The 20,236-nt window shown below is 39.4% G+C and overlaps 1 protein-coding gene and 1 long non-coding RNA gene across 5 annotated transcripts in view; one reads left to right on the forward strand and one right to left on the reverse strand.

Annotated features, from left to right (window-relative positions):
• LOC125801703 (uncharacterized) overlaps positions 1-9,851 on the forward strand; it is a 56,488-nt gene extending 46,637 nt beyond the window's left edge. Inside the window, exon 3 of the long non-coding RNA XR_007438864.1 lies at positions 9,774-9,851. This is a non-coding gene — a long non-coding RNA (uncharacterized LOC125801703). The remainder of the gene's footprint in view (positions 1-9,773) is intronic.
• Positions 1-20,236, reverse strand: part of bbs9 (Bardet-Biedl syndrome 9) — a 208,329-nt gene that overhangs the window by 36,213 nt on the left and 151,880 nt on the right. The window contains exon 23 of one of the 4 annotated variants that reach the window (XM_022679103.2): positions 5,944-7,033. The exons of the other annotated variants lie outside the window; for them this stretch is intronic. Coding sequence (XP_022534824.2) covers positions 6,966-7,033 — 68 coding nt within the window. The 3' untranslated portion in view covers positions 5,944-6,965. Of the gene's footprint in view, positions 1-5,943; positions 7,034-20,236 lie in introns of those variants that run through there. 4 annotated transcript variants of the gene reach the window in all.

Raw genomic sequence — 20,236 nt, forward strand, 5'->3', positions numbered from 1 at the left:
ACCAATAAGAGGCATTTTTATTCATAAGCTGTTTCAGGGAAATGGTTATGAAGTTTGAAGCCTTTGGGGAAGATCAATGCCTACCTTCACGTATCAGAAAGACGTGGGCATGGATGGTAAGTAAAATTTGTGAAAAGTATGCAGAAGTTTCACTTCTCTCCCAAATGCAAACTACACTAAAATAACACCAAATATACATAACACAAAATAAATAATTAATAAAAAATACTGAAACAAGTTGCCTTTTTTATTATTTTTTTTTACAGCAAACCATCTACTTCCAAACCATTCAATGCAGTAATTTTTCAGCATCTCTGCTGCCAGTATTGTTAATTTACAGTCAAATTCTTTACATTGTATGGCTAGTTATAATTTTACACAAATATATTATAATAATAATAATTGTATAACTAAATACTAAATACATCAAACATTTAATATACATATTGTTATTCTAAAAAATAATAACACTATTATAATGTATTCATTCATTTCAAAACTTGCTCTAAAATATCTGTAATTAATTTACAGTAAACTGTCATTTTTATTATACAGTAAAATGCTGTAATCTTTCTTCACAGTAAATTACTGTAATTTTACAAACCTTTATTGGAACTTTTTTTTAACTATTTACTTACTGTAACATGTACAGGAAATGTACAGGTGTGTGACATCTTTACATCTAGTGTCCTGCTAATGGTGTGACAGGTTTATGGGCCTCCTTCTCCAGAATGATCTGTACAATACTTATGAATTAGCTTTTGAAAACAACTGTTTACAGATCTGCTCTTATAATGATGGGTTTCTCTGTCCTAATATATATAAAAAACATTGGTTATTGCCAAAATCCTCTTAAGCAGAAATAACTTCATAAGAACAGTTGCTGAATGAGGTCCATTAATTCCTAGCTGTTGATCCAAAGTGAAAACCTAACAGTGATGGGGTGGAGCTTAGCAGTTTGACGGATATATCAGCCAGGCCCTTGTCTTAGGAAAACAGGAATGAAGCCAAGGCTAAAATTGACTATTTTACCAGACTATAAACAAATTTATATACATTGACGCTCTCCACGGGGTGGAGTGTTGACATGTTGTTTAAAGGCCACTGACCGCTGCAAAATAGCTGCGTCCTGTTCACACCGGCAATAGGAAAACATATCCCGTACTCAGCCCTCAATGGCCTTCACACTGACCATATTCTCACACACACATACAGTCACATACACACACACACACACACACTTCCTGCTGTCATGCTGCTAACTGGCTGGGAAGGGGCACTTTGTCTGGGTTCAGCGCTGAACTGTGACTTTATTTGTAGTACAGAGCTACAGTGTGTGTGTGTGTGTGTGTATGTGACCTTCTACATTGGGTCATGGCATGGGCGAAAGCTCTGTGTGGTCTGTGGAAGGGAAGGAAGAGCCGTGGAGGTGGAGGGAGATGGAGAACTGTACAAACTGATTCTGCCGTGTGATGAACTTTACCCTTATTCCAACTGTAAATAATAGCAATAATGTAATAAATAAAACAAAATAACACTATTTACTAATTTTAAAGTTTGCATCACATTTTTTTTTAAACCTACGCAAAAAAATCTGTTTTACAAACTCATAGGATATTAAATAGTTTTGGGGCTCTCAATGATGATGGTGACAGATCTCAGAAGAAACTAGGATTTAGTTGGCTTTAGCCAAATGTTCTTTTTTTGGTAGGGTTATGAACATTTTGTCAGGATTCATTTGGATCAAATGAAGTTTAGACTGTTTTAAGCTGGTTTTAAACAGGGTTAAACTGATTTAGAAAAATAATTCAGCATTCAGTGTGGTTTGAACAGAAATTTGTCAGAATTATTTTAAGTTTAGAGTGTGGTCTGGATTAAGTCATGTTTAAAATTAATTTGGAAGGATTCTGTCAGGTTTAAACTAAAAATCTGTCGGGATGCAATCAAGTTTAAAGAGATTTTTGAGAATTCTGTTGTATTTAACCTGAATCATATCAGGATTTTCAGATGTTCAGACTGAATTGTCTGAGTTTAGACTTGATTGGGTTTAAACTGAATTTGCTCAGGATGCATTCTAATTTAGACATTTTTAACAGAATTTATTTGGCTTGATTTTTTTTCAGGATTTTGTCAAGTTTAGACTACATTTTTTTCAGGATACAGTTTAGACAGTTTTTTTCTAGAATTCAGTTGCCTTTATTCTGTGTTTAATCAGGATTTTGTTGAATTCAGACAGAATATGTTCAGGAAACAGTCAAGTTTAGGCAGTTTTGTTTAATCTGAATCAATTTGTTAGGAATTGGAAACCGCACCTTGTTATGGACAGTGAATTTACTGTAGAGGAGTTGGACAGATCATTTATCAACCTCATGTTTACAAGAGTCTTTCAAGAGACAGAAAAAATTACAGGCAGCAAAAAGGAGTTAATCCGGCACAGCACGGTGACCAACACACACTCCTGCTTTCTCATCTCAGCATCTGAGGGCAAGTGGCCGTGTTGACGTGTTCATAACAGGCTGGAAAGGATAGTGGTGACAAGGCTTTAAACACTCTCCCACATACACACACACACACACATTAGAAAAGAACAAGGACTGTAAAGGCCAGGGACTGTAACACTAACACAGTGAGAGAGAGAGAATGAAACATGAAAGGGAGAGAAAATAAGTGAAAGAAGGAAAATAAATGAGTGTGTATTTGTGGTTTAGAGACTCAGGGGCTTTCCCCTACTTTTCATCAACAAACCCAAGTGCTTCCCATTAAAAGCAGTGAGTTCAGTGAAAATCTAATTCACACAGCTTCCCCTTTTGCCTAAATGTAGTCGATCAGACAAGACAAGTTTGCTTTATTGGTTTTGCACTGGAGCGATGAGGCTAATGAAGCTAACAATGGAAACCTTATAGGCCTCTGTAAGCACTGTGGTTAAAGCACGTCTAAATCACTACACTCAAAATTTGAGCATTTAAAACAGAATTTTGTGAGAACTGATCTCTTTGCTCCTCAGATAACCTTATAGTCAGGGATTATAATTCACTTTTACTTCACTGCTGTAAAAATACATGCATTTCCTAATGGACAGCTGTACATGTCCATTTGTTGATACAGAACCCGAACTAAAAGTGAAAGAAGCATGTGCTTGATAAAGTTTGGTCCAAACCCAAAACTCAGTCTAACCCGAGTACAACCTGAAAAAAATAAGGTCTAAACCCAATTAAAATCTGAATACAGATTAAAAATGAATGTTACTAAACCTTTTAAACACAACTTGATTCAATTTAGTCTAACTCTGATTACAACTTAAAAAAAAAACGCTGTAACCACGACTACAGCCTCATTAAATTTAGTCTTAACTCGATTTCTGTTAAAAACCTGTTAAAATTCAGTTCAAACATGACGTTTACCTGATACAATTCATTCTAAACCATGCATAAACTGATTAAATTCAGTCTAAACTCAATTTCAACCTGATGGATTTAGTCTTAACTTGACTACAAACCTGTTAAACGCTTTTAAAACCTGATGAAATTTAGTCTAAATGTGACTAAAATCTGATAAAACTCAGTCTAAACCTGACCAAAATCTGATAAAATTCAGCTTTAACCTAACTAAAATCTGATCAAATTCAGTCTTAATCTGACTTCTATCAGACAAAATTCAGTTCAAATGCTACGTTTACCTGATACAATTAATTTTAAACCCTGTTATAACCTGATAAGAGTCAGTCTACCTGACAACCTGATCAAATTAAATCTTAGCCCTACTATAACATGGTACAGCCTGATATAGCCTCATTTGTTTAGATTTTCTGTGCAACTTCATGAATAATAATGCAAGCTTTAAATTTTAACAGCCAGCACAAAAGGCTTTGAGAGGTTTTGTCCAATTTCTGTCCAAGATGATCTACTACACTTGGAATCAGGTGAAAATCTAATCCAAAGAGAACAACAAACACAAACTGTAACAACCCCAGAGCCTGGGCCCTGGAATACAAATGCGAGTAAGTAGTGGGGAAAAAATAGTGCAGGATTATCCAGGAATTCTCCACATCCTTCAGGCCGAAAGCTTGCCTCATTTGCTGTGGGCTGATGTGAGCGCGCTCGGCTGGAGGTTAGCGGTGGGGCATAAATCTCCATCAGATTGCATCGCTCGCTGGCGTAAAGTAAATATTTAATGTGTATTTATTCACCAACAATGGGAACAAAGGGTGGCCTGTGCTTGAAGCTCAACGCTTCAGTGCTCCAGTGGCAGGGTCTTCTGACTGGTGGGACACGGGCCAGGACTGAACTCAATCAAATTCCACCCTGTCCTTCTTACACAGACCTGACATGAAACTTATCAGAGAGAGCGAAAGAGAGAGATTACAAATGACAAGACTCTACTGACCCTAAACAGTACAGAAAAAATATAGATTTTATTAGTTTAATAATTATAGTAATGCTTTCTATTATATTTCAATTACAAACACATTAGCTTAGAGTTTAAATTATTATTATTATTATTATTATTATTATTATTATTATTATTACTTTATTATATGCTGCTGTGTTTGTTAGCCATTATTATTGCTGTTACTGAAACTACTGCGATTCTGATTACTGTCTTTGTTATTACTGCTCTTATTGGCATAGTTATGAATTATAATTATTACTGTTAGTCATTGTATGTTTATTGTAATTATTGGTTTTATTATTATTATTATTATTATTATTATTATTATTATTATTATTATTATTACATTTATTATAGTTGCTAATGTTCTTTTTATAAGTATTGTTTTGATTATCATTGTTGTGGTCAGTGGTTACTTTTCTGATTTTTTTTTGTCTTATTTTGGCACACACGCACACACACACTCACACACACGCACACACACACTCACACACACACACACACACACACACACACACACACACACACACACACACACACACACACACACACACACACACACACACACGCACACACACACGCACACACACACACGGAGAACATGGAAAATGCATGTCTCCTGAGTGCTTTGCTTATGTTGGATGTAAAGCCAGAGTAGGGAAAAAACACTGGCTAATTCTCAAAGAGTAATGAAAGTGAAGAAAGGAAAGAACGACAGAGATGCGGAGAGAGGGATGAGGGGATAAAGAGGTGGAAGATCGCCTCAGGTCTGATTGGTGACAACAGCCCCTGGCGTTCTGAATGGTTCGGAGTAGAAAGCAAACAGCGGCTCGGTGTCGGATTGCCTGAGGATTAAAGCGGAAACGTTAGCTCTGAACTCAGAGAAAGAGAGAGAGAGAGTGCCCGGCTTCAGACGCGTTGTTTATTTGGAGAGAGGGATGAAGGGAGAAATGGATGCGGTGATTGGGAGAAGTGCTGGTGAAGGAGAGACGACCGGGTTACGGTGTGATTTACAGATTTACTAATAGAGAAGAGGAGGGGGGTGTTCAGAGGAGGTGTGACACGAGCTCATCCTTACTCTTAAGAGATGCCAGAGTGAGAGACAGTGACAGAGAGAGAGAGAGAGGTCAGTGTCTGGGAGTCACACACTCTAGCTCTTGCCCAAACAGTAATCTTAGCTTGTTCTCTCTCTCTCTCTCCTTCTTTTACACTCTCCCACACACACACAAACACACACACAGGCTATTCAACCCACAGTTATTCATCTCTGTGTACCTCCTGTCAGTTTCTCCCAGTGTTAGGCCTGCACTACACAAATAAATGGTCTTCAAACGGTTCCTTTATGGCCGTACCATGAAGAACCATGTTTGCAATAGAGATTTGAATGTGAGTGTGAAGAGCCTTTTTAAAAAGTGGTAAGAACCTTTACAGGAAGTGAGTGTTACGTTGGCGTTCAAGTTTTTTTTTTTTTACACATTTCTGGTTTCAGTTCTTCTTGAAAACAAATGCATATGTTCGCACAGCTGGTAAAGAGGCCCAAATCTGATTTTATCATCAAAACCATAGTTTTATTAGTGTCTTACATTACTCCAACATTTATCTGAACAATTCATTCCTACACAAACTCATGTTACCTTGTTCTTCAATGGTTAAACACCTTAAGCATTGCAATTACATTGGTATGGTGGTGTGTTTTAAAGCCAATTTATACTTCTACGTCAAACCTAAGCCATAACCTATGCGTCGCAGTGTACCTTACCTTACCTTTCTGGAAATGCAACTACTCGTCAAACAGCCACAGCTGTGATTGGTCCACCACTAGAAATGCGTAGGCTACGGCGTAGGTAGTGTGTGTTGTGCTTGTATGAGTGGATAAAAAACAGCAGTGCTGCTGGTGTTTTTAAACTTAAAATCTTAGAACCCTATTTTGGCACTCTATAGCTGAGGCATCAACCGCGCACTGCCAGCTACAGCTACAGTAGAACTGTAGAAAGTGTAGACATAAACCATGCCAAGAAAAATACAGTTTTCCATTTTACAACACCTTTAAACCCTCTAAAACAAAGTTGGGAATAAATCACATCCATGGCTTCCTGCCTTGATTACAGACAGTCTACTCTCAAAAGCCAAACAAGGCTAAATTAACAGTGACAAATGTGTTAGCTACGTTAGAATTGGCTCACAAGTGTGAAAATGACATTCGAACAGCAGAACCTGACATGATGTTGTGTACAGTGAGCGATGCGTTCTCAGCCATCCAGCCAGCTAAAGTCTGTAGCACAGCCTGAGAACACAGCACTGGAAGCTTTTTAGTCACTGAGCCAGAGAGAATCCCGTGGCTCTAACGGATGGAGATGAGCTACATTAACATCAGGAGGCAAACAGCAGAGCTCAGTGTGCCGAGAAAAGAGAGAGAGGGAAAGAGGGACACAGAGAAAGACTGAGAGAGAGACAGGGAGCTCTACTGCTTGAGTGACTTTAGGTTCCTGTTTGGGGAACACTCAGCTCCAGTGGTGTTGCTAATGGTGCTGCTCCAGTCTCCATTCACAACTCCTTTTCCCAGCACCCTGCTACAGCTACTGCGGAGCTTTCATGGCGATGCCAAGTGCTTCTACACTGCAGGGACGAGAAAGTCTCACCACTTCTGTTTAAAAAAGTAGAAAAAGAAAACAAAGACTCCATCAAATCTTCAACATTTTTCATTTGTGTGATCTTTTAACATCTTTTCCATGTGTGAAACAAGAAAAAAAAAGTAGGCCTTGGTTTAAAAAAAAAAAAAACACTTTCAATTTTCAGAAGATTTTTTCTCAAATGATTTATATAACAAGCCTCCCAGACCTTTTTCACTGCTCATCACTTCTTTTCCACATACAGGAGTCAGGAGCTGTTCAAATGTTTGTGGACACCCCATCTAATAATCTCTGAAAATAGAGAAGTATTCCCAATATTATTGGAGCAGATTTTTTTAAAGGACAGTGAAATTGTGTTCTCTGGAATGATGGTGTTCCATCCAATATGTTTAGGATGAGTTGATTAAGGATGTTTTGGATGAGGTATGGTGGTGAGCTTTTAACATCCTGACCAGACTAAGGATGCTTTCATACCTACATTTTCAATTTAGTCCAAAACAAAATGGACCAAACCAAAATGACTTACATTTGGTCCAACCAAATGATGTAGTCTCGTTCTGGATCAACTGAACCATGGTCCACTTTGTCTGCAGAGTAATAACACTTTTCTAGATGGTTTAGAAACTTTGGACCAATTACAGGAAGGTAGAAAAATTAAACAACAGAGGAAGAATAAGACCAGCATGGGCGCAAATACACTTGTAACTACTGTATCTACTGTAACTGTAGAAAATTGAAGGGTAAAGCTCATTCTCCTGCATGATGCACATGCATGCAAGGGTAGTCAAATTCTGACAGGGATTAAAGGCAACTCACGGAAATAAAAACATTCAACACACCAGCCATGATGACATTGTGCACATTTGTTGCACTCTCTATACTGAAGAGTGAAACCACAAATAACCGATACAATGTGACACACATACAAAAACATATTTCGAACTCTAGTCTGGACCAAGTGTGAAAACGCCCTAACACTCTTGTCACTGAATGCAATCATCCTCATGCCAATGCTCTAAAACCTAGCAGAAAATCATTCCTGGACAGTAGACATTGTAACATCAATAAAACTCAAGGACAAACTAATTTTAGTAGTCTTGATATAGAAAGAAACAATGAATAATAAAACAATGAATGCTAATCTAATGATAGTGTTGACTAGGTCCTCATTCCTCACTCTCCTGATTTCCTGAGAAGCGGCATGGCACCTTGCATTGTCTTGTTGACATTGTTGACAGCTTTCCAACCAAAAATATGGAACTAAACCCTTCACACACATCTACCAGAGCTGCAAAATTAGTGTATACCATCTGTATGTCTGAGCTCTCTAAAACAATATATATTTTAACACTAATGTGCACAAAAGCACTTCCTCAGCACCCTGCTGTTAAGTGCTACCAGCGCACTGGACTTGCCCCGGTTCAACTTCTGCTCTGAGAAAAAAATGCACCTACAGATGTCATTAAAACGACCAGCAATAAAGAACACATTAAACTCTCACACTTTTCTCGAGTCTCCGTGTTTTTATTACCACAGATAAGTGATTTCAGGAGGAAGGGAAAAGCCTGGATGCCATTAAATGATTAATTGAGGGTTCAAGGGCGAAAAAAAAAAAATAATCTAGTAGGCCCGTAACAAACACGAGGTTTCCTCTGCTGAAGAGCTCTCTCGGGAGGAGATAGGGTTTCCAGCCTGCAGGACCAACAGCAGTTGCCTATAAAACATAGGGGTGAGGGACCACTTTGCAAGTTTGGTAGCACTGGGCCATATGGCTAATCACAATAATGTATATTAAATATATATATATATATATATATATATATATTTTTTTTTTCTTATGATTTAATAACAGTAATCACAGTTCAATATATGTGAACAGTGTTTGGCACCTGGGAGAAAATAAAGGGCTAGCACCTTATTTGATGTGAGTGAAAAAAAAACAAAGCTAATTTCTATGAAAAAATGTATTGGAGAAAAGACGTCCTGAGAAGAGATTTTTTTTTCGATCTTTCTGTCATAGCCAGTTGAGCCGTGCATGCATGTTAGTCTCATCATAAATATAAAAATAGCCACAATGCTAACAGATAGAACAGCTAGGCCCAGCATCTTTGGAGCATGTTAGCCCCAATGCTAACAGCTGGGCTCCTGAGGGTGTGAGCTGAGATGCTCACAGACAGAGCTACTGGACTCAACAGGGTTAGAACAGCCAGAATTAATAACTCTCTATTTGTTGCCCTGAGGTAACAAATAAAAAATAATGTTTCCCTGAGGTAACAAATAAAAAATACCTGTTTTAGGGGGTAAATAAAAACAAAACAGTCAAAATAGGCTTAAACTATATTATGTACATATTAAAACATTTAGGGGACATTGTAACAATCAAAAAAGTGGTTTGTTGCCTGAAGGCAACACCATGACAACTTGCGAAAAACATTAAAAAACATTGGACATTCTCTACCTATCGCTATGACATTTATTGTCCAGACACAGGGGTTGAGTCAGGCTTTAGATACGGTTAGACTACAGTAGTAGGTACAGTAGATGAACGCAAGATTTCATTTAGAAAATGGTGAACCCATCAGCAGTGGTTCAGCAGGGCGGTGGGGTTGATTGCCGCCACACGCAAGCAGGAGGCGTTTAATTCTCACACATGGTTGTTACCCCTCCAGCGGAATCCCAACACAAAAACTCACCCCTCACACACACTCTTTATGCGAGACTAAAGGATTTGCTGTTTTAATATGTGTCTCTAAGGGGGAGCAGAGGCAGGGGAGAGCCGATCTGAGCCGTGGCCGGCAGGGAGCTGGCTCAGAGAGTGGGAAAAGCCTTCATGCTACAGCTCCGGACCAGCGTTACTGCTGGCAACCTAGAGAGGATCCAGATAAATCAACACCTTCCTCAGGGAGCACCAAGGGAACAGTTTAACCCGTCAAAGGCCAGAATTTTTATTTAGGCTTTGCTGTAAATTTGATTTTACAGACGTAATTTAAAAAGTTAGACAAAGTTGACATTACATTTATATTTTTCATTAAGTGTCTGTATACACTGTGTGGTGTTATCTTGTAAGTGAGGTTAAACACTGTTAAGCATGCTCATGGCAAGGTGGCACAAATTATTGAGCATGTTTGTGAGAGGCCTAACAGTGGATGTCAGATAAATGGAGTTTTTTTTTTTCTTCAAAGTTGTGCAGACAAAACATTCCTCAATCCACAGTGTCACTTGTGTACTGGGAATGCATCATTAAATGCATTTTTACCACCCACAGTGGACAGTATATCCACATTCAAAGCAGGAGGCCCCACATGCTTATTTTGCAATACTACAATTCCTGTCCATTGACTTTACTAACATTACAATTACCTACTTTTTTTTACTAATTTTACATGTGTATATGTCACTTGCCTTATAAGGTTTTCAGGAGCCTCTAAATGGAGAGTTATTGTTAATCTAAATAAAATGCAATCACAGGGTCCAAGCAGTACCTACCAACAGTGACATCAATGTTATATTCCCCTTTTTCTGAACTTTTTAATTATCTCTATTAAAGAGGCATTTTTTAATCATACTAGTGTAACGTTAGTTTGATTGGTTTCTTGAAAACAGCTGGAAGTTTGTACATTTTGCTAATAAACATAATTGCTTCTTGGAATTTCTCTTAGTATACATATTTGAACACCATTACAAAAAAATTAACAGACCTCTATCCCTCAGGAACAGATCCCCAAGCATTCTCAAAATTTACTGGTGTGCATTTTTAAGTTAGAAGGACCCAATAAATATTTAAAAAACTAAATTTGTCTTTGTATACAATGTCATTCTCATATGCAGACAGTAGTTAGTTTTTTTTACATATATATATTTTATATATATATTTATTTATTATTTTTTTATTATTATTATTTGTTTTCAACTGTAGCTCCCAATTATTGTTTAAATTAGTCAAAAATGACATTTCATATAAATCTAGAGATGTTATTGTACATAAATAAAATAGTTTCTAACATAAAGTCCAATAAGAATTTTTACCTGGCTTGTGTTTCTGTCTGGACTGGCTGTAGAAACTTTTGACTGGGATTCTCACCATCATGTTGTTTGTAATATGTAATGTTAATGCCTTTGTCAGTCTGAAAGCAGGTACATTTATACAATTTAATTCAAAGACTTGGCCTCAAACAACCCCTTAAGTATTGCATCTCAAACATTATCTCAGTACATTTTACACTCCAGCTCCTTCCACAGACTCCACATGTTCACTTTAGCAAGACCTCATTCAACAGCAGCTCAGCCAGGCCCTGATGACTCATCTGCGCTTTTAATATAAAACAAATACAAACAAATGAAGAGCCATAAAAAGCAGAGGTCGTGTCAGCGGTTACTGTACGCAGAAACATTACTGGACATAAATTTTCCGCCGGTCCACACTTGCTGTTTTTACTGGACTTCAGGTCGGCTTGGTGGAACGGCTCTGTGGTTTCAGATATTAAGCCCAGGCTGAATTTGACGGAAGAGCGCTCTGCTTCTGGCTGGAACTGGGGGAACAGAGCTTTACTCAAGCGCTTAGGCAAACACAGAAGAGTGATGTTAAAAGATATCACTATCACTAGTGCAAAGTGCTCTCCATCTGTTTACTGAGTGAAGGAGACAGACACCATGGAGACTCCTGGGACGAGAGAGGGAGGGAGAAAAAGAAGTGGAGGGGAAAAATAAGATTTCAAGCACTTCTACAGCACTGCATCACTGTTAATAGCCATTTATTGCACTTTATTGCATTCCCCCTATTCAATTTGCGTGAATATATTTAAACTACAAGCCAAATGTTACAGTAAGTAAGTTTGTAAAAGTAAAAATGAAATGTTTAAAAATACTTTCTAAAGAATAAAATGGACAATAACAATTAATCCAGAACAGAACAGTTTGATTAAAGGCTGGCAGTAAAAACCAGGACATTTTTGGTCCAAAAATGCTTTTAGGAAGAAAGAATCCACAAAATGGGAAGAATCTCTACCATTTAAAAGTTTCTCTGAGTAAAGCATGCCCAAGAACCAGTTAGTTACGCTCTAGGTGTAAGAGATTTGTTATTGTACATAATTACAAGTTATCAATTAACATGTTGAGGAGAGTAAAGGTTTTTTTTTCTGATTTAAAACATTAAATTAAAGTATTGCTGTGTGATTTTACCTTGATTACGATTAATGAGTGAATATTTTAATGAATGTTCGAGTTACTCAGTTACTTCAATGTTTCTTCTAAAGATTCAAAGAAATGGGAATTATAGACAAAACTGAAACCGAAAAAAAAAAATGGACAAAGGCTGATTCATTAATTTTGCCACTTTTTTCATCACTTCATTTATTGAACATCCTAAATGTATGCTTTTGGCTTTTAAAGAGAAAACAATTACAAAACTACAACTCAAAAATATTAATTGAACACAGAAAAAGTCTAATCTAAGCTAGTATATTTTAAGGAGACAGTACACAAACACAGAACTAAAGACTAAGTAACAGAAAAAGCCTCTGAATGTCAGTTTTGACCAATTTGTAATAAAGAGCTAATTTTCCTAGCCATAAAAAAATAATAGCTTATTTGCACAGTGCCTTAGAACACCAGCTTTTTAAAGATGTAGTTGTCAGTAGACATACAGCGTTGTTGTTGGTAAATAGATTTATTTTGTAATATGTTTTTGAAATTTAACCACATCAAACCAAACATTCAGACATGTTGGCAATGTTGGTTATAGTAAAATACACCATTAAAACTAATTGGAGCTTTAAAAATTTATATCCCTGTATATATATGGTTATATATATGGTATATATATGGTATATATATGGTATATATATATGGTATATATATGGTTATATATATGGTATATATATGGTATATGGTTTATATCCCTGTAGTTTTCTTTAGTGTTTTTTGTCCAAACACATGTAGCAAACATTTTAGAGTTTAGAATGCAGTTTAAATCAGTAAGCACTTTTTATTGAGAATTGTTAAGAATGTCTCTACACCAGCAACAAAACAAGAAGAGCATTGAGAAATTTGAGTATTAACAGAGAGGAGTAGAATTTATGTGAAAAAGACCCACTTCCTTTCACACTTCTGACTTGTGGAGAAGTTGAACACCATAAACAAGTTTATTTCCTTTTCTCAGGCTTAACGATATATGTTGACACATTGCTGCCATTCTTCAGGCCTTTCTAAATGCCATTCCATGTGCGCTTCACATAAATTTGGGTTTGCCTGGAATGAAAGCAGGATGGAGAGCAGTGCTGAAGCCACGGTTTCCTCAACCATTCTGCTCTGACAGCCTGAGGGAAACTGTGGAAAGACTAATGATGTTTGTTTGTCACTTTTTCTAAAGCCAGCTGAGAGATATTTTGATTTAAAGCGCTAATTTCGGAGAGGGGGGGATTTCACAGAGACCACAAAGCCAAACGGAGGCTCGTCCCAACTCACAGATGGACAAGAGGAACAAAACAGTGGTCTGAAAGAAAGACACATGTGGAGAAAAAAGTTTGAGCAAGATGCAGGCGGAGAGGAAAAAAAGAAAAACACCAATGAGTGCAAATGAAAAACTGCTGAGACCTCGCTCGGGTTATAAATTCTACACGGCCTATTGCCGTCCAAAGTTTTACGTTCTCCTCACTATAAAAAGTAATCAGTTTGGTTTAAATCAAACCAACTGTCAAAAAACACCAACACCTTTAAACGCTCCACAACAGAGGACCCTCACCAAATCCACAAAGAAAAGTGGTTTACATTTATATATAAAAAAGCCGGTGTTTAACCTCTCTTACAAGATAACACCAGACAACATGTACAGACCCTCTCTTGAGGTAACATGAGGTAATCATGATTATTTTACATCCTGCTATCCCATGTCATTATCAGTAAAAACAAAGGGGCTTTAGATATCTGATATCAGATATCAGTGCTGGAATGTTGGGGATAAGGTTGGATGTTGGAGATGAGGTGGGATGTTGCGGAAAAGGTAGGATGTTAAAGATAAAGTGGGATGTTGGGGACGAGGTGGGATGTTGGGGACGAGGTGGGATGTTGGGGACGAGGTGGGATGTTGGGGACGAGGTGGGATGTTGGGGACGAGGTGGGATGTTGGGGACGAGGTGGGATGTTGAAGATAAAGTGGGATGTTGGGGATAAGGTAGGATGTTGGAGATCAGGTGGGATGTTGGAGATCAGGTGGGATGTTGGGGAGGAGGTGGGATGTTGGGGAAAAGGCAGGAGGATGCGGAAGAGGTGGAATGTTGAAGATAAAGTGGGATGTTGGGAATAAGGTGGGATGTTGGGAATAAGGTAGGATGTTGGTGGATGAGGTAGGATTTTGGGGTCAAGGTGGGATGTTGGGGATAATGTGGGATTTTGGGGATGAGGTGGAATGTTCCCAGCAGGCTATATCCTGTGAATATGTGGTGGGGCTTAGAGGCCAGTTTAACTTAGCAAATGCGAGGTGGGATGTTGGGGATAAAGTGGGATTTTGGGGATGAAGTGAAATGTTGGGGAAAAACTGGGATGTTGGGGATAAGGTGGGAAGTTGAGGATAAGGTGGGATGTTGGGGATAAGGTGCGATGAAGGGGATAAGGTGCGATGAAGGGGATAAGGTGGGATGTTGGGGATAAGGTGGGATGTTGGGGATAAGGCGGGATGTTGGGGATAAGGCGGGATGTTGGGGATAAGGCAGGATGTTTGGGATAAGGCAGGAAGTTGAGGATAAGGTGGGATGTTGAGGATAAGGTGGGATGTTGGGGATAAGGTGGGAAGTTGAGGATAATGTGGGAAGTTGGGGATAAGGTGGGAAGTTGGGGATAAGGTGGGAAGTTGGGGATAAGGTGGGAAGTTGAGGATAAGGTGGGAAGTTGAGGATAATGTGGGAAGTTGGGGATAAGGTGGGAAGTTGAGGATAATGTGGGAAGTTGGGGATAAGGTGGGATGTTGGGGATAAGGTGGGAAGTTGGGGATAAGGTGGGACGTTGAGGATAAGGTGGGAAGTTGAGGATAAGGTGGGACGTTGGGGATAAGGTGGGATGTTGGGGAAAAGGCAAATGTTGGGGACAAGGGGGGATTGTGATGTCTTTTTAACTTTCACCCTTAACTAAATCCTTACGTAGAAAATACAAACAGCTGATGTATTTTTAACTACAGAGTGCTGGGGGGGGCTCTGTCCTGCATAGAGAAACAAGGGGGTGTGTGGTGTAAAGAGAGGGTATGTCGGTGGGGTCAAGGCCACGTGACTGTTTTTGTTTGAGACGGCAGGCTGTACCGGGGATCCTTGTTGATCTTAGATGAACTGATTTGCTAAGTTAAACTGGCCTCTAAGCCCCGCCACATATACACAGGATATAACCTACTGGGAAACCACGGGCACGTCCAGCGTCATCGCCATAGCATAGAAATGAGCTCATTCCCACAGCCTGCAGCTTTTGATAGCTGCTGCTGATCTCTGTTGCTGATCTAATTCTAATTCCAGTTTAAATTGACGTATCTGAGTGGCTGATGGAGAATTTTCCCGTGACAAGGCAGTTTGTGATATTGATAATGTGGTGTTGCTTGTGTACAGAACTGCTTTAAAATTAGAACTAGGCTAGGACTAGCTCAGGATTAGATGTTGGAATTTTACTACAGCAAATCCTGTGTCACGGTAGTAAATCCCTCATCGTTTTCCCTTAGTAAAGATAAATGTCTGAGGAACGCCCATGGCTGAGGGAAAATCCTCCCTTAAGATTAATAATAAAGGGGAAAACATAAGGTGCTTTTCCAACAGGCAGTGGTCAGATTAGTGCTTACAGTTAAGGTCTTTGTTTTGGTAAAATGTACATATACATGTCATTACACACAGTCACAAGTGTAGCGTCATAAATAATACAAAAGAAACCTGCTTAGTTTTTATCTATAATGGACCTGTTTCCCCAAGACTGAAAATCCAAAGTGGAAAAGTGAAAGAAGATAGATTAAAAAGTATAAACTTGATTGTGTTTTAACTGTTTGACTGTAGGTGAGCTAACTTGCCAACTACTTAAAAACTAAAAGTTAGTTAACTTGCTAAAAACAACACAGACTGGTTGGCAAGTTAGGCACCCCTTTGCCAAGTTTACTAGCTTGATAAAACTACCTACTTGAAATTGGTTATTAGCTATGTTGCTATAATAAGACACTCACTCACTCATCGTCAACCGCTTTATCCTTTAAGGGTCGCGAGGGGTGGCTGGAGCCTGTCCCAGCCGGCATCGGGCGGAAGGCAGGATACACCCTGGACAGGCTGCCAATCCATCGCAGTAATAGTTAAGACAGACTGGTTTAAAAGATAAGTAGCTGGTTTGCAGGTTAGCTAGCCTTTTTACCAACAAATGCAGACTGGCTGGTATGTTTGTTAGCTTGCTAAAATCAACTGAAATAGGTTGGCAAAGATCATTGCTTAATTGTAACCAACTCAGACCTGCTGACATGCTTTCTAAAAAAATATATATATAATAACTTAACCAACTTAGACTGACTAGCATGTTAGGATGATTTTTGGAATCATCCTAGCTAGGTTGCTAAAAACACAGCCTGATTTACAAGATAGGTAGCCGGTTGGCAAGTTATCTAACTTTCTAAAGACAATGCAGATTTGTTGGCAAATAAAGCTGGCTGGCTGTCAATTTCTATTCTTTACTGATACACTGCTAATTGTATCAAAATTCGACAAATCTTTTAATATCAATGTTCTGGTATAATATTATGCCATGACCCTGTACCATTAAATATAAAGAGGAAAAAGTACTATAACTGGGCATTAGTGACCAAAAAGCAATAACCAAAAGACTTGACCAACCTGAAGTACATGACCAATGGTCTAAATGAACTACAGATATAAAAATGAGAAATGGCATTCACCATATCTCTGAACCTATAGTAGAGGAAGCTGTTGCAGATACAATAAAAATTATGGCTTTGGGGATTTACAGCTATTCAACTCTTTTATAATGTGCAAGGGAATTGCCTCGGACTTGATTATGTGGCTCAGGGGCAAGGTAAGAAGATAATGGAAGTCCTAACTCTTCTTTGGAAAAGTGGCAAGAGCATGATGAGTGAAGGAAGTGACCGAACTCTGCAAGACGTAAGAGGAGAAGGAAAAAAAAAACAACCAGCTACAAGTACTCCAACAGGAAGCCCGTCACAGGTCCTGTGAGGCCAGTGGCTTTAACTGGCCAATGAGGGTCAGTACAGATGTGTATATATACACACACACACACATACCCTCAATTCCACTAGACACACCAACGGCTCACAAATCTGGGCCGGTTATTCAGCCAGCTCTTATCAGATGAGAAATATGTGTGGCGGAGGGGGAGGCGTGGGTGACCTCCGGCTGACCCCGCGTAGCTTCTGGGAACCGCAGGCCTCCGCACCGTCTGCCCCAGAGACACCAGCCCACGAGAGAATTACTCAAGACGAGTCCGGACGAGACGGAGGAGGGAAACTGTAAGGGAAATCCAAGACTTGGCAGGCGGATGAAGGGGAAAACGGTTCTGCAGTTTGTGAACAAACATTTGACAAACGAGCGCAAGCCAAACAAGTGCATGTTCTCGCTCAAAAACTGTTGGTAATGACGGCATTAGTCCAGCAAACGTTTAAGATGACGAAGAAGTATATATACAACATTCTGGAACTTACCAAAGATTAACAACCCTTCATTTGGCTGCTGGACAACATTCATAACTTTAAAAAGAAGCAGGAACTTTTCTCAGAAATTCACTTTAAAGCTATGTTAAGGAGCTGCTGAGGTGTAGTTCCAGTAACTATTACCCGGCAGTAGTGGCTCAGATCCATTTAGGCCTTTGTGTGACTCAGATTGGATATATTCAGAGCAGTGTAAACACACGACCCAATCTGTTCAATTCAAAACTAGGCAACTTTGACCTCATTTTGGGTAATCTTTTTTCTAATAATGAACCCTTAATGCTTATTGGGGGTGTTTACACCTGACATTTTATATGGACACAATTGAAATCTGAATGTAATTCGGTTACAAAAATGCATGTTTAGGCTAGGTGTGAACAGGACCTATCTAATGTAGTCCTAAATCAGATACATACAGCACATGATCTCTCATTTTTATAAGAGTTGCCAGAGGCTCACGAATCTCTGGTCTGGTTATTAAGTCACCAAGGCTCATCAGATGAGAAATGTGTGTAGGTCCAAGCAATGGTATAGATCTGATCCATCTTCAAAGTGCAAACCGTAAATTGAAAATATATGCAATTCAAACGCTAAATTTAAAATTCAGCACCATGCAAGAAACCAAATTAGAACAAAAAAACGACACACCTTTTACGCTATTTGCATCACTTCTGTTATTTTAACAGTCATGCTTCTTGACGTGGGAACGCAAAACAGGAACTCGTTCAGGAAGCCTACTGCTTTTCAAAAGACAGTTCCGGAACTTTACTGGAAGCGTGCCTGCAGCCTCTTCACTTCGTAAACAGAGGGTGCTTTCCATACTCTTCAAGCTCTTGACGGTCTGGATGCTCCATAAACAGTCTTTAGGGGAGCTTTCGCAGACAGGGTGACGTCTCATCTCTAATTACACATGTGTGGGTGACTGAAGTAGCTGGGCTGAATTAGCCTAGCATTGCCAGGCATTCTAATCAGGGATTCCTCGTCTCGTGCGGAAAGCCCACATGGTGCCAGAGCTCCAGTGGAAGCCCCATAATACCCGTGAGGCACATCGCTACTCTAGCTGTGGAGGCTTCCACCACATGGATGAAGAGAGAGAGAGAGTAAGTGAGAGAGAGAGAGAGAGAGTAAAAGAGAGAGCTAGAGAGAGAGAGAGAGATAAACATGGACAAGAGGTAAGCTGTACTATTTATAAAGGCACTCACCAGAAAGTATGGCTTCCACTTAAGACACTGACACGCCCTGACAAAGTAAGTACAAACACACGCACAAGCTAGCTATCATGTGTAGTATATATGTATATACGCCCCATATGTATTATACTTATATATGTGGAAGGATCTGCAAAATATGGAGCATATCCAATATGTATTATATGGGATATAGCGCATACGTATAATATATGTTTTCTCTAGGGTTTCCCTATTCATTTAGAACATCAGACATCAATGACCAGTACTTCAACAGAGGGTTACAACTTCCAAGCATTTGTCCCTTTATTCCAAGAAGCAACCTCACTGCCCTGCGCAAATAACCCCATCAGCATCAGGCAGGCATAAATCTGTACTGTGTTCCAGCCACTGCTGCCACAGGCAGATGTGCCAGAGCTCTGCCTGGAAGCAGCGAAGGCAGGTGGGGGTTTCCCCGGCCTGGAGGTTGGAACAGCATCGGCACTCTCTATGGGAATGAACCTGCTTATATGGGTTAAGAGAGCACCGGTACTGCAGAGTAGTCTCACAAGTGAAAATTCTGGCTGTTGCCAGAGTACCTGGCAGTGTTTCACGTGACGCACAGGGGTAAGCGGTTCAAATCCTGATGATGCCACAAGAGCCAAGAGTCCAATAGTGTCCAGGAGTGCATAATTGGCCCTGCTTTCTTGGTGGGAAAGAAACGAATACCTAGAATGTGCGATGTCCTTGCAGGACACACAGAATAACTATAAGCTTCAGCTCTAGTTCTAGCAGGAATCTCCAGTGCTCGCCAACGTATCTCAAGAAATCACCAGCTTCCACCTGTCTTTAAAAGACCTCCCTTAAACGCTTTTCTCTGCTCACAGGCGTTGTTTCGTTTCCCCTCCTTCCTTCCTACCGCCTCCAGTTTGGTCCAGCCGGCTGCCCAGGGGTTGGCTCCACCCCTGCCACCTACCACCTGCAGAATCTGCGAGATCCAGATGCTGCATAACTGGGCAGACGAGGGGGCCTACGCCAAAGACTAACCTTAAATTAAATTAGTTATATTATACATTGTTAATACTATTGAAGTTAAAGCTGTTAGTATTGTATGCTTGCTTCTGGAGTCTTCCTGGTAGAACTGTGTATCTAAAGTAGTTCCCACTTCCAGGCAGATGATATGTTATACTGTAGCTGCATGGTTGATATGGTACTCCATGTGGTTTTAATGGCGTTGCTCGCTGACTGCTATTACTGACTGCTATTACTTTGTTATGTGATTGGTCAGTATAGTATCCCGAGTGGTTGATATGTTGTTGCTAAATGACTGCAATGGTATTTCAGGTGGCTGCTGTGGTGTTGTAAGG

Source organism: Astyanax mexicanus, chromosome 4 (genome assembly GCF_023375975.1).
Source record: "Astyanax mexicanus isolate ESR-SI-001 chromosome 4, AstMex3_surface, whole genome shotgun sequence".
NCBI lineage: Eukaryota > Metazoa > Chordata > Actinopteri > Characiformes > Acestrorhamphidae > Astyanax > Astyanax mexicanus.